The following is a 12,567-nucleotide window of genomic DNA, read 5'->3' on the forward strand; positions in this document are numbered from 1 at the left end:
CTTTACCCTTCTACTGTCTAACAGGTACTCTGCCTGTCTCAAAACGACAAAACTTCGCCTAACGTCACATAAAACGCTACATGGAATAAAAAATGAGAAATTTGCAAACAAAACCTCCAATCTCCCTGCCTAGTTTATGTCCTTTTTCTGTCTCTCAGTCCTTGTCGCATCTTTACAGTTCTTTTTTCACCCATCTACGACTGAGGCCAGGGAAACGAAGCAAATAAGTATTCATACCATTCTTACCCCCTCTTCTAGTGTATTTGCAGGCCCAATCTTGCTCTCCAGCCAGTCAAACCCTCGGTCCGGAAGTAGTCTTAAGAGCCTCCCCAATTCAAGCATCAAAAAAGCTAGCCTTTTCGGACAGGAGGTTTGCAAGATCATCTGGATCGGTTGAAGATTCGTTGAGGGTCGCCGCTTTCTAGATCGTGCAAGGCAATTTCATCTCTCTAGTACACAGCTCTTCTCGTAATGTATCAATGTACTCATCATCGAGGGGAGTCAGAATCTCATTGTTATCAACTGGCCTGCGAGCCAGTTGTTGGGCATCGAGAGGCAAACTCGTCATCATTTGCATCCGATTGTTCCAAAAGTCATAATCATCACCCTTTCCTAAGAATAACAAAAAGACTCTCAGCACGTTCGGATCCCTCCTACCCAATGCTGGACACTGCAGTACTGCAGGTACAAAATTTTGCCATGCCTGTGGTGAAGCTAGATCAGCAAACTGGAATAGAGAAACTATTAACTGACTCCACCGAAGAATCAGCTCAGGATCCAGAGTACCTTCGAGGTAGCGAAACTCAACGGTCCCTTTACACTCATCTTCAGAGCCTTCACCAAACTCATCAAAGGAGTGGCACTTGGAAAGACCTAAGCAAGACTTTGAGCCCATGATGGGAGTTATAAGAAACTTGAGCAGTTGTAGAGTTTCGGTCGTCCAGAGCTTCTTCAGAATCCCCAAGGTACGGCGGTCGATGACCTTGTGGACGGGAATGTACTGTTCAAAGTCAGCTGGAACATCCATTTCCGACCACTGATCGGTACATAGAGGTTCTAGTAATGATGCTAGACTCGGTACGTAACTTGACTCCCTTCTTTCAGGACAACAAAGGCGGTAAATAATGTTCTCTGCTAAATACATGAGGATAGAAACCTTACGCACGAGGTGTAACAGCATGGGCCCGGTGCCTTTGCCAACGTGGATGTGGAAGCCACATGATTTGCCTACTGTCAACCTGAAGTTGTTTCGCAGGATGGAGACCATATTCAGTACCTCTTCCCAGCACTGGGGCGTCGCTCTGAGAACGCGACGGATGATCTCCAAACCATTCAGCTGCTTGTACCCTCCCCATTCAGACATTCGGCGTAGCGATACATCGGTTCCAATGGTCCACGTCTGATATTGAGGGTCGATATCGTCAACAGGCACGATCCCATGACTGAGGAGCTTGCTCTCCCAGGACTTGCGGTCTAAATGCTCGTCCCACACCAGAGTCAACGGCCCTATAGAACTGATGGTTTCTTTCATTAAGTCAACTCTTTTGGGGAATCGCTCGGCACGGCTGAGTTCCCTGCCATCGTTGGGATGAGGATCGGGCCGGCCCTCATGTGGTAGCAAAACTGGCATGTACAATTCGAGCTCGATACCAAAATAGTAGCTTTCTTTTCTTGCATAATTTTGTAAGTCTTCTCTTCTGTCGGTTGGGCGGCTAGATTTTTGGAAATGCGATGCAAATGGTTGTCCCGAAGACAAAATTGGAATCGCACGGAGCTCCTTAGGGGGCGCAGCCCTTGCGATAGGATGCCAATATCTCAGATCTGACACTTTAAGATGTTTTGGTTGTGGCTGGATACATTTGGACAACTCCCCCAAGCCTTGCTCTTTAAGAAAGTCGTGAATCGTAGAGCAATATCTCAGATTGGTATATGATTCGTAGAAGAAGGTATCAGATTTGTTGAGGCAGTGTTGAGTGAGTCTGACGCATAAAATAGCCCAGAGAGATGTCTCCAGCATATCGAGTGTTCCACAGTGTTGTCTGAATTCGATAACAACAGTCGTCTTGTTCTCCAGGAAACAATAAGCAGGGCTCGCATTGGGGTAGCGTCCCGCCTCGCCATAAATTGCCAAATCCATGAGATACATCAAATCTTGGACGGATGTAGCATCCAAACTTCCGCGGGTCCTATGGCGATACTTCGTATCCCCCAGATCTCCTGGATGCGGTAGAAGCTCCAGTGGTTTCCGGTCAGAGGAGAGGCGATTATCCCAAGGATCCTCAACCTGGACTGCGGACAGCATCTCAGCCTGGAGATCAATGGCATCGTCCCTAGCAAGATTAGAATACTGTAGCCCTAGTGAATAGAGTGAGTTAGGTCCACAGTGAACAGGATGAACATCACTCGACAGCGGGTCTACCAGCCAAAGCATGGATACAATGGCCTTCGTCGAGTCCAGACTGACGAGAAGTTTCGGTATAAACACTTTGACCACCAGGCGTGTCTCTGCATTGGGAACAGCGAGGAGGCCCTTGATCATGATGCCCATGACTGTCTTCGAGTCTGTTCCTGGAATACAGGTCTCGGGTCGGAAAAGGGGAGATTTCAATCTCATACCGACCCATTCATACTCTTTGCATTGATCTTCGTTGATCAGTCCATCGTATTCCACTGTCCAGGACTCGGGTTTATTCTTGACCTTTAAGCCTCTCCGAGGGTTTGCCGTCGTGAGATTACTGGCATGTAGCGCCATCTCTAAATGATCGATAGCCCATTGTGCTCGAAGAAGATGCTCTCGAGATCGATAGCAATACTCTTTTGCATCCTCTGGAAGGCTGGCCTACCCGGTAGGGGGGAAAGGTAGTGGTCTGTATGGATGGTTGGGGTACTCGCCATGCCCAATATCAACTCCGTCAGCAGGGTTGTGGCAAACTGCAAGAAGAAATCCAAGTTGCACTTGGAAGGTTATGGAAGCCATGGCAACTTCTAAGAAACTATCTCGGTCTCCTTTCGAAAGGACCCTGCTATGTATGATTTGTTCGATGAAGGAATCCGTTGTCGTATCTCTCTTCGCAATTATCTTGCAGAGCTAAGTACACAACAGGGTTTAGAGGGAAAGGATGATGGGTTGAGAATAAAAAGAGAGTTATATAATCGCAGCAGCAAGTCCAGGGACATCCTGAGAATGTTCTTGTTTCTCACAATCAGCAGCAGTGACCCGTCACCTGTTCTCTAGTCACACCCAGAACATCAGGTTTCTTGTTGAACAGTGGCTGTTTGCTCTCGGTAGATCTAAAGTCCAAACTGGATTCTTTGGTCACTGGCAAAGATATTGTGGGATGTCACATTGAAGAGTTCGAAAAGTACCAATGCATATTCTCATTAGGTCAATATGCCATTCCATTGTATTGAAGGGCGACCTCGCCCTGTGCGGATGCGTCTGGGCCTAATCTACTCTCTTGTCTTCTCTTCATCTGCGGCGTTCTTGAGTTTCTTCAGAGGCTCCAAGCCAAATATCTCATCTGAGTTCAAGGGGTTTCGACTCTCAGTAACTTCGCCGAATAGGAAGGCATTCTTCTCACGACTTGCGCTGTTCGACATCTTTTTCTTATGCTGGGGCGGTGGTGACTTGCTGGACGCTGGAGACGCTTTTGAAGACCCCGACTCGTCTGGCTCCAGCATCCAGGAGAAAGAGGATTGCGCCAGTGTTGAACGAGTAGGTACGGGAGCTGGCCGTGACGGAGCCAATAAGTTTGCAGATTTGCCATCGTCGCATGGTACTATTTCCATACGATCAGAGCTAGGGGGTCGTGCTGACTCGCTCTCAGAGGATTTCTTTGATTCGGATATTTGAAGAGCCGATATGTCAACCTCTGTAGATGCCACTGACACAGGCTCAGGCTGAACGATAGTTGTTTCAGCTACAGCCACTTCTTGTGCGCTGTCCTCGGGTGGTGGAGATTGCAACACCGGGACCTCCATAGAAGAATTGTCCAAGTAAATCTTGACAAACTGCACCTTGGCCGCCGCAATCTCGATGAGCTCCAGGCTTTTAGCCTTGTCGTCGAGATTCGAGGCAGATATAGCTTTGAGGCTATCAACCGTCTCATCAAGCATCGCGGCAAGTTGCTGGTTCCGCCTCTTCAATGCTACCAGGCTCTGGGCTGAGTCTTGATTGTTTATCAGGGGTTGCGGAGATCTAGGTGCAGATCTGGCCTCGTTCAGATTTCGCTTGATCTCTCCCATAGCATCTCGTACGGCTTGGTTGATACCCAGCTTTTCGCCTCTTTCGTAAACTCCTTTGGCTCCTTTGGCAGCGCCCTGAAACAAAGCCTCCATGCCACCCTGTTGTTGAAGGAAGCGGGATGGGGATGATATCTGTGGCCTTGGGCCTGGTCCTCTGTGCTTAAAAGAGTTGAAACCACGAAAGCTCGGAGTGCCTGCTCGCGAGGCCTGTGGTGGAGAAGATAATGTCGGCATCCTTCCAGTATATTTCATAACCAGTGATGATCCTCCAGATGGTGAAAGATGGTCCCTCAGGTACAGAGCATCATCAACAAATGTATGAGGACCGTGAGCTCCTGATGGAGGAGGGTATTTGAGAAGTAGTTGAAGGCAAACAGAATAATCGGCCTCTAATACTAAGAGGGGTGTTAGCCAGGGAGCATACAGTCTTTCGCCCAAGCAACTTACAATTCCACCGAATTCTAATCAGCATAGCAACACAAATGAGATCGATGAGTTCCAGGGTTGGATCGACAGCAAAGATAGTATCCCAGAGTACCAAAAAATGCTCAAAGGGGAACTCTCTGCTGAAGAGTAGCCGAATCCACCGACTAGGTATTCTGACGTCAGTAGCGGCGTTAGGGTAGGTGCATGGGTTAATACCTACATGAGAAAGATCTGTGGTAAGATTTCAATGTTGGTTAGATGAGTAGCCAGTTCCGGGTCAACTTTCTGTAGGCAGACTTCGTGGATGAATTTGCTTCGCTCAACAATCGCCGAGCTTTGTTCTGCAAACTTGGGGGGGCGCAAAGAACTTCCTGGTGCTGGAATAACATCCTTGACTTCGTAAAACGATTGGGCACGTTCCATAAGTTTCGAGAACAAGACAAAGGCGTCGTGCTCGATGAAAGAGTGGTCGAGAGTTTTGATAAGAGCATCATCCAGAGGAATCTCTTCTGGTAAAGTCGTTGGATCCACGGCATCCTGCTCAATGACATGTAGAATAGGCGCAAGCAACTCATGCATACCCTGCCGGTAGCCACCTCGCTCAGGATTTAGTTTACAGTACATAAACAGGATATCCAAGATGATTGACTGGGTCTGGTCTTCATGGTAGGAAGCTTCATCGGGGAGTCGCTGAACGTCTTGCTGGATCTCAGCACGGACAACCTCATCTTGACGAATGGTATTCCATGGAGACTTTTGCATATCATACAAATCAGTTAAACGGTTACGTTCCAGTTTGGTCGGCCTTACACTGGGGTCCTCTGTCAAAGGATCGATGTTCAGCTCTGCAAGAGCTTCTGGGTGTTTTATATACTTGAGGAAGTGATCCCGTTTCTCAGCATAGAGCTTTCTTTCATCGTCCAAAACTTGAGACCAGCTCAACCCTTCAGCAGCAGTAGAAAGAAGAAAAGTCTTGGGGGTGAAGGTTTAGTTGTGGACTTCAGTCAATGGGCATAGGTGAACATACCTTCCAACAAAGAGAACGACATCCTGATATGCATGGACTTGCGGGACCATTATACCGAACAGCACGTCGAAGATCGCCAAGATGCGCACCTTGGGATTGTGTCTCACGCCATCTCGAACTACGTAGGGGTGCTCTGGTCAGTCGAAGTATTATTTGTTGTCGCTAACAGGCGCAACATACAGGGACTCTTGGAGGGGTCGCATGATGCCTGGCTGCACCAAAAGAAGAGTATAAGGACAGTTTACCGGCTTTGCGGAAAAGGCCTGAACCGAGAGTAATAACGTTGTGTGTAGACTACGGCACTGTAAAGTTGATGGCGGAGGATGGACAGAAACCTTGATTTGACGTTAACGTAGGTTAGTAGTTGAGGTACCTTACCAGCTAACGTGTTGGCTCTTAAGGTTCAATTGGGTCTTTGCCTCAATAGCTCGGCCCCACTTCCTCACTACCTAGGTACCTTACCTAGGTACCTTGGGTTGCCCTGGACTGCTTATACTGGAATCCGCTGCGCTGGCCCTCAGATTGCGGTACTGACGGGACCTAGGATCCAATGACCCCAGGACGCTGGACAGCCCAGGGGCTGACCGCCAAACAAATAGCATCATGTCACCACCACCTCCCACTAACTGAGGTTATTTTCGAATGCCACATCGTACTCAGCTCACCTCTTTGACGTCCCTCCTTAAGCCTCATCACTACCCTTAAGGGCATCTTACGACACGTGCTCTCGAAGTAATGCATTACTAGGCGATGCACTATGTCTGCAGATCTCCTTGCCGAGTTCAATAGTCTTTCAAATAACTCAGCGCCCGCTCCAGGTCAGCAGCAACAGCAACAGGCCACTCCTTTTCAAGCTCAAGCTCAGCAACAACGGGAACCTCTTCAACGGGCAGCAACACAGGACTTCTTTGGTTTGTTAGACAGCACTAGCAATGCCTCTCCTGTGAAAACCCAGCCATGGCCAGCCTTTGAATCCCAATCAAGTGCGCATAGCGCATGGGGAAGTGCCTCAGTACCGTCGAAGCCGGCGGAGACAAATGACGATGATGATGGATGGGGAGATTTTGAAGTCGCCGAGCCTTCACAAGCTGCAACAGTGAATACGGCTCCTGTTCAGACCTCGAGTCCTGTGCTGTTTTCCGCATCAGGTTGGGGTTCAACCGCAAATGCGCCCCCAATATCAGCAAACTCATCGCCAATACCATGGCCCAAGCCAGATCCAAGTTCGGCTGCAGCTGTAGCCCAGCGAGTGCCGGAAGTGAAGCAGCAACCGCCAACTCGAGTTGTGAGAGCGTCGACCATGGACCTATTATCCAACAGTCTCGTCGATATAGGAGGAGCTTCGAAGCCCGCTAGTGGCCCGAAAGCCCAGCCCTCTGGAACACAGTCACGGCTTACGCAAGAATGGGGACAGCCAACAGTTGATCAGGAGCCGCTACAGCGGATGAAGGCGAAACTCAAGCCTTCAGCCCAACAAGACCCCCGTGTATTGTTTGATGCCGAGGATTTTGAGCTTCAGGTTGCTGAAGGTGAAGATTATGACGACGACGATGATGAGTTTGGAGACTTTGAAGGTGTCCCTCCTCCGGCGACAATGAAAACGGCACCTGCAGGTACTGCCCAAGAACCACCAGCAGCTCCTCCCTCAATGGATCTTCTTTCTTTAGATGAACCAGCGCCCGCTTCATCGCAAACATCAAAAAAGCCACCGCCGACCAAGCTTCTCGGGCCTCTTGCTTTTGGTGCCACCGCTACGAATTATCCCCAGGCCCCAAAATCACCCTCCTTCCAGGATCGTAACCCATTCCCAGAATTAGCTATTAAAACACCTACATCTGAAGAATCAAAACCTGTCAAGAAACCCAAGGAAGAAACACCCACCACAGCATGGCCATCGTTTGAAAGTCCCAAGGGCGCGAATCTTGCCGGAACCAAGTATCAGGATGATGAGTGGGATGCCTGGGACGATTTTACTGCCGCCAATGATAATAAGGCAAACGCCAGCACAGGGAAAGCATCGGAGGGTTGGGATTGGGACGCAGTTGATAATGTTCAACCATCACATAAGGAATCCCAGGATGATGCCCCTCCACCAATCAATGTCCCACCTCCGTCAGTCATCCTGTCTGCATTCCCTGATCTTCTCAGCTCAGGTACAACTTTCTTCAAGCCTATGTCAGGTCACAGCACATCAATCAAACAGCGAATCCTATCGGATCCCAAAGCTACAGAATTCTTGCGTGGTTATATCCTCTTAGCAATAACTGCCGGACGAGTTATTGCTGGCCGTAAACAACGATGGCATCGGGATAAGATCTTAGCAAAAAGCATGTCCATCTCCGCTGCGGGAAGCAAGGGTATGAAACTTGCAGGAGTTGACAAAACACAGGCTGCACGTGAAGATCGTGAGGCCGCTGATGTGGTCGCTGTATGGCGCGAGCAGGTTGGTCGCCTGCGATCTGCAGTTGCTGCGGCCAAGTCTGTCGATAAGAGCCTGTCACTTCAGGTCCCTGAGATTAGCGAGAACATGCAAGTGCATACAGCCAAGATGGTACCGACAGCACCAAGAGCTTGTATAATCTGTGGTCTGAAGAGAGACGAGAGAGTAGCCAAGGTAGATTACGAAGTCGAGGATAGCTTTGGGGAATGGTGGCTAGACCACTGGGGACATAAGGCGTGTAAGAACTTTTGGATAGAGCATGAGCAAAAGCTAAGGCAACGATGAGAGGAGCGAATCCTGATATGTAGTCAAAGTAGCATTGGGCATTCTTGTTTCTGACAGTCGGATGCTGCCTCTCTATCGATACATCGGAACGGCAATATATGAAATCACTTGGCACGATGTTACTCACGGTAATACTCACTTGCAAGTTTGACAATAACTATGTGCCCTGCACGACAGGCCTTTGAGGTTGTCAGCCGAGATACTTGGTGTCTTTTGCTGCATTACTCCACCGGCTGTGGACATCCCACAACCAATCCCAGAGGCAGGAGATGCAGGAGGGTGATATAAAGTGTAATAAGCATCACTTATTAACCCTTGTCACAATGTGTTCGTGCGTTTCGAGCAACGGTGCGATGGAAAGGTATTGGCTATGGATTATCTGTGCTGCAGAATAACAAGCGAGCCGGCACGTTGCTAACGACATGCGGGAGCGGCCGTTGTACGGCTTTCAAGCTGGGGAGAGGGGGAAGGGGGAAATCCACTGGAGCCGAAGGCGAAGAGATTGATTCTATGAGAAGCATAGGAGGATAGTCGAGATATACTAATATTTCATCGCTATCAGTGGCGTGTTGCAACATCGGCGGCGAAACTAAAGCTGCAGCTCCCTGTTGATTATCACGAAGAATGTCCAATGAGGTTGCGAAACTTGACCTTTGATCTGCCATTGGGTTTTCTTCAACACCGCATCACGGTGATATGATAGTTGAGATGCTCTCGCCCGCCAAGATCTTCTCACTCCCTTGTCCTCCCTGTACTTGGCACCATTATGATGCATCTAGTATCAGCCTGATAGAGCGATCAATGGAACAATGCAGCGCTAATCTGCTGTGGGCGATGACAAAACTCACAAAGTCAATGCTCACTTCCGTGGCCCACTCCGGCCCGTGTGGGTGTGCTGAAAAACTCCCGAGTGACGAGGTTGCCAGGGAGTGTGGGCTTTGGAATTGGTGGGCAGAAGGGAAGGGAAAGAAGCCAGGAACTTGGTAGGTTCGCTTGATTCCCAGACAGGATTAGTGGAATATGCCAAGAAATCATGGCCTTCCACTGGCATTGCGTGTGTGACACGGCTATTGTGAAATCGAAGACAACCACGCTTAGCATGAGACCGGTCTGTCTGTCTACCTTAGGTTCGTTAGCCTCGTTCCTAAATGCCATTGCCAACGTGTGTATGTACCTTATACTACGAAGCCAGGAATATATCCTCAATTTAGAGCTCTCTTTCCCTAGCATTGAAAGGGGGGTCGAGCATTATGACTATCATAACCGTTCGTGCCTGTCCCGTCCCGTCAGTTATGGCTACTACCTTACCTACCTATCTAACGGCGCCGTTGTGGTACACAGATACCCTCCCACTAATCTCTCAGATGATTCAAGTAGGCAAGGCAAGGTACAGTAGCTAGAGTAGTCGGTATGTAAGAGCTTCAGTATTATGATTCTAGGTGTTTGCCCTCCTATAACAAGGAGACTTTGAGATCGAAGTGTTGAGCTTGTCCTTGACAGAGCTAACAATAGATGGATATATTACGAGTATGCCCACAAAAGAAGTGTTTATTGCCTTGAGTTGGGTCCATGCACGGGTGTGGGTAACAAAGCTTCGGTACTTTCCATTCAGGTATAACTTCCCCTCACCTGCGTGACCATGTAACAGTAAATATATGACGGTTGCGAGGGCAGTACCGAGTAGAGTACTTGTTTCACAAGTGTCTTGTCGCTTCTACTGTGTGTTCTTTCCCCTCTATTGATGTGTTGCCTGTTTTACTCCACTCCATTTACAGGCTCGTGGTGCCACCTCAGGCAGGAAGAAAACTCAAGACTTAAAAAGAGGGTGCTAAAATAAACTCAGTAAAGAGTCCCCTGTATTCAAGGCCAAACGACCTAAATATTTTTATCGTCTAGGGTCAAGGTCCTGAGTTCTCTTTCCTCCCCTAGCAGACCAAGGCACTGTGACCTACCTACTTACCTAGGTCGATTTTAGTTGCTTGGTTGGCAGGTACAGTAATACTGGAACACTCTTTCTGTGTGGTCAGTGGTCGGTCACTCGCAGTTTTTAGCTGTCTTAGGTTGGTCCTGGCCCTGGCCATTCAATTGCTTTCCCTTACAATAGGTGCAATACCTTCTTAGCTTAAGTGCCTTGGGTTAGTACCTAGCCCATGATTTCCATCTCTTGTTCCTCATCTTCTATCCTTCACCCAACTTACACATCTCTCTCACCTCACCTTTCTCTCGCCTTCACCACCTCTCTTCTTCCTTTCCCTTCCCTTCCCTCCAGCTTTCTCACCTTCCTCCCGCTCTCCTCACATTCCCCTCTTCCTACCGTCGACTCTCCTTCGCCTACGATACATTACATCAGCTGTTGACGCACGCCTCCCGCGTATCGTTCTGTAAGGTAGCCCGCTTTCACAGCCAGAGTGCTTGCGACCCTTGACCCCGCTATCCCGCTTCGCGTAAACGACCGCAAGAAAAAAACACACTGCACCACCTCCCCATCTTCCTACCCCCGCCTTCTCCAGCACACTTGGACGTCTTCGCAGTTTCCGCAGCGTCGACGATAAGGTTAGTACACTCGTCATAACTTAGTCCTACCTTGTCTCTCCGGAGGATATGCCCTTCAATATTGTCATGAAGGCAGGCACTTGTATCTGCTCTTCTCTGCTCTGCCGTTCTGAACGTGCACCGCAAATGAGGGATGCTCATTAGACCCTTGCCTCCAACAATGGTGATAATGGAAGAATACATACTGACAGCATTTTAGATCCGACCAGACATATCCTACCCGCGTCTGTTCGTTCTCCTCCAAACGATCCGCTTCCAACTCGAATCACGACTTCTTCTCCGCGTGGACCCCGACTTAACTACTGCAAAATGTCGGCACCTCAGGATTCTATTCCCGGCAACGGAAGCGACATTCTCGATCAGATGGATCAGCTTAGAATGGATGACCGCCTTGGCCCTGATGGCGAACCCGCCCCTAAGACGGACGAGGAGTATGCCCAGGCCCAGCTGACCCTTCGTGCGATTGTCTCTTCCAAGGAAGCAGGTGTCATTATTGGCAAAGGCGGCAAGAACGTTGCCGATCTCAGAGACGAGACTGGCGTCAAGGCCGGCGTCAGCAAAGTTGTACAGGGTGTTCATGACCGTGTTCTGACCATCACCGGCGGTTGCGACGCTATTTCTCGAGCCTATGCGATTGTCGCTCGCGCTCTGCTCGAAGGTGCCCCCGCTATGGGTATGGGAGGTGTGGTTCAAAGCAACGGTACCCATCGTATGTGGCGATTTCTGCCAAAGGCAACCGAACCTTGGAATTTCTACTAACTGAAGTCTCAGCAATTAAGCTCCTCATTTCACACAACCAGATGGGAACCATCATTGGAAGACAAGGTCTTAAGATCAAGCACATCCAGGATGCTTCTGGTGTCCGTATGGTTGCCCAGAAGGAGATGCTCCCTCAATCCACTGAGAGAATAGTCGAAGTTCAGGGCACTCCCGAGGGTATTCAGCGCGCTATCTGGGAAATTTGCAAGTGCTTGGTCGATGATTGGCAACGAGGCACTGGCACCGTCCTCTACAACCCTGTGGTCCGTACTCAGCCATCTGGCAGCGGAAACGCCAGCGGTGGTGCTGGATTCAGCCAAGGCTCCGGTAGAAGCGATTATGGTGGCAGCCCTCGTGTCATGCGAACAGGCAACGGCGCCGATTTCAGCAACGGTAGCTCGAGGCCGTACAACCGCCGTTCCGACTCTGACGCAGCCCTTCGCGGCCCGCCAACACACGATGAAAATGGTGAGGAGATCCAGACTCAAAACATCAGCATCCCCGCGGACATGGTTGGCTGCATCATCGGTCGTGCCGGTAGCAAGATTAGCGAGATCCGAAAGACATCTGGCGCCCGTATCTCTATTGCCAAGGTAAGCAATTTTCGCCTTCTCCACCTCCCCCCTTTTTCCATTCATGTTGAGCACGAATGAACATAGCTGATTGCCTGAATCATAGGCACCTCACGATGAGACTGGCGAGCGCATGTTCACCATCATGGGCACCGCCAAGGCCAACGAATCGGCGCTATTCCTTCTGTACGAGAATTTGGAGGCGGAGAAGATGCGCCGAAGTCAGCTCCAGGAGCCCGAGTAGGCGACTGATGTTTCTT

The 12,567-nt window shown here is 49.5% G+C and overlaps 4 protein-coding genes across 4 annotated transcripts; 2 read left to right on the forward strand and 2 right to left on the reverse strand.

Moving 5' to 3' along the window:
- Nucleotides 1–421: 421 nt before the first annotated feature.
- FPRO_04638 (uncharacterized protein) lies at nucleotides 422–2,752 on the reverse strand (the record flags this gene model as incomplete). Its single annotated transcript, XM_031230171.1, has 1 exon — nucleotides 422–2,752. One exon carries the CDS (start codon nucleotides 2,750–2,752, stop codon nucleotides 422–424), a length of 2,331 nt encoding a protein of 776 aa, XP_031080334.1.
- Nucleotides 2,753–3,450: 698 nt separating this feature from the next.
- On the reverse strand, nucleotides 3,451–5,901 carry FPRO_04639 (uncharacterized protein; the record flags this gene model as incomplete). The annotated part of the gene is made up of 6 exons (XM_031230172.1): nucleotides 3,451–4,640; nucleotides 4,693–4,844; nucleotides 4,892–5,424; nucleotides 5,482–5,643; nucleotides 5,699–5,831; nucleotides 5,879–5,901. The coding sequence occupies 6 exons, from the start codon at nucleotides 5,899–5,901 to the stop codon at nucleotides 3,451–3,453; spliced, it is 2,193 nt and encodes a 730-aa protein (XP_031080335.1).
- A 554-nt stretch (nucleotides 5,902–6,455) lies between these two features.
- FPRO_04640 (uncharacterized protein) lies at nucleotides 6,456–8,423 on the forward strand (the record flags this gene model as incomplete). Its single annotated transcript, XM_031230174.1, has 1 exon — nucleotides 6,456–8,423. One exon carries the CDS (start codon nucleotides 6,456–6,458, stop codon nucleotides 8,421–8,423), a length of 1,968 nt encoding a protein of 655 aa, XP_031080336.1.
- A 2,862-nt stretch (nucleotides 8,424–11,285) lies between these two features.
- On the forward strand, nucleotides 11,286–12,551 carry FPRO_04641 (uncharacterized protein; the record flags this gene model as incomplete). The annotated part of the gene is made up of 3 exons (XM_031230175.1): nucleotides 11,286–11,685; nucleotides 11,748–12,328; nucleotides 12,414–12,551. The coding sequence occupies 3 exons, from the start codon at nucleotides 11,286–11,288 to the stop codon at nucleotides 12,549–12,551; spliced, it is 1,119 nt and encodes a 372-aa protein (XP_031080337.1).
- Between the last annotated feature and the right edge of the window lie 16 nt (nucleotides 12,552–12,567).

This window comes from Fusarium proliferatum (assembly GCF_900067095.1).
Source record: "Fusarium proliferatum ET1 genome assembly, contig: FPRO_scaffold004, whole genome shotgun sequence".
Classification (NCBI taxonomy): domain Eukaryota; kingdom Fungi; phylum Ascomycota; class Sordariomycetes; order Hypocreales; family Nectriaceae; genus Fusarium; species Fusarium proliferatum.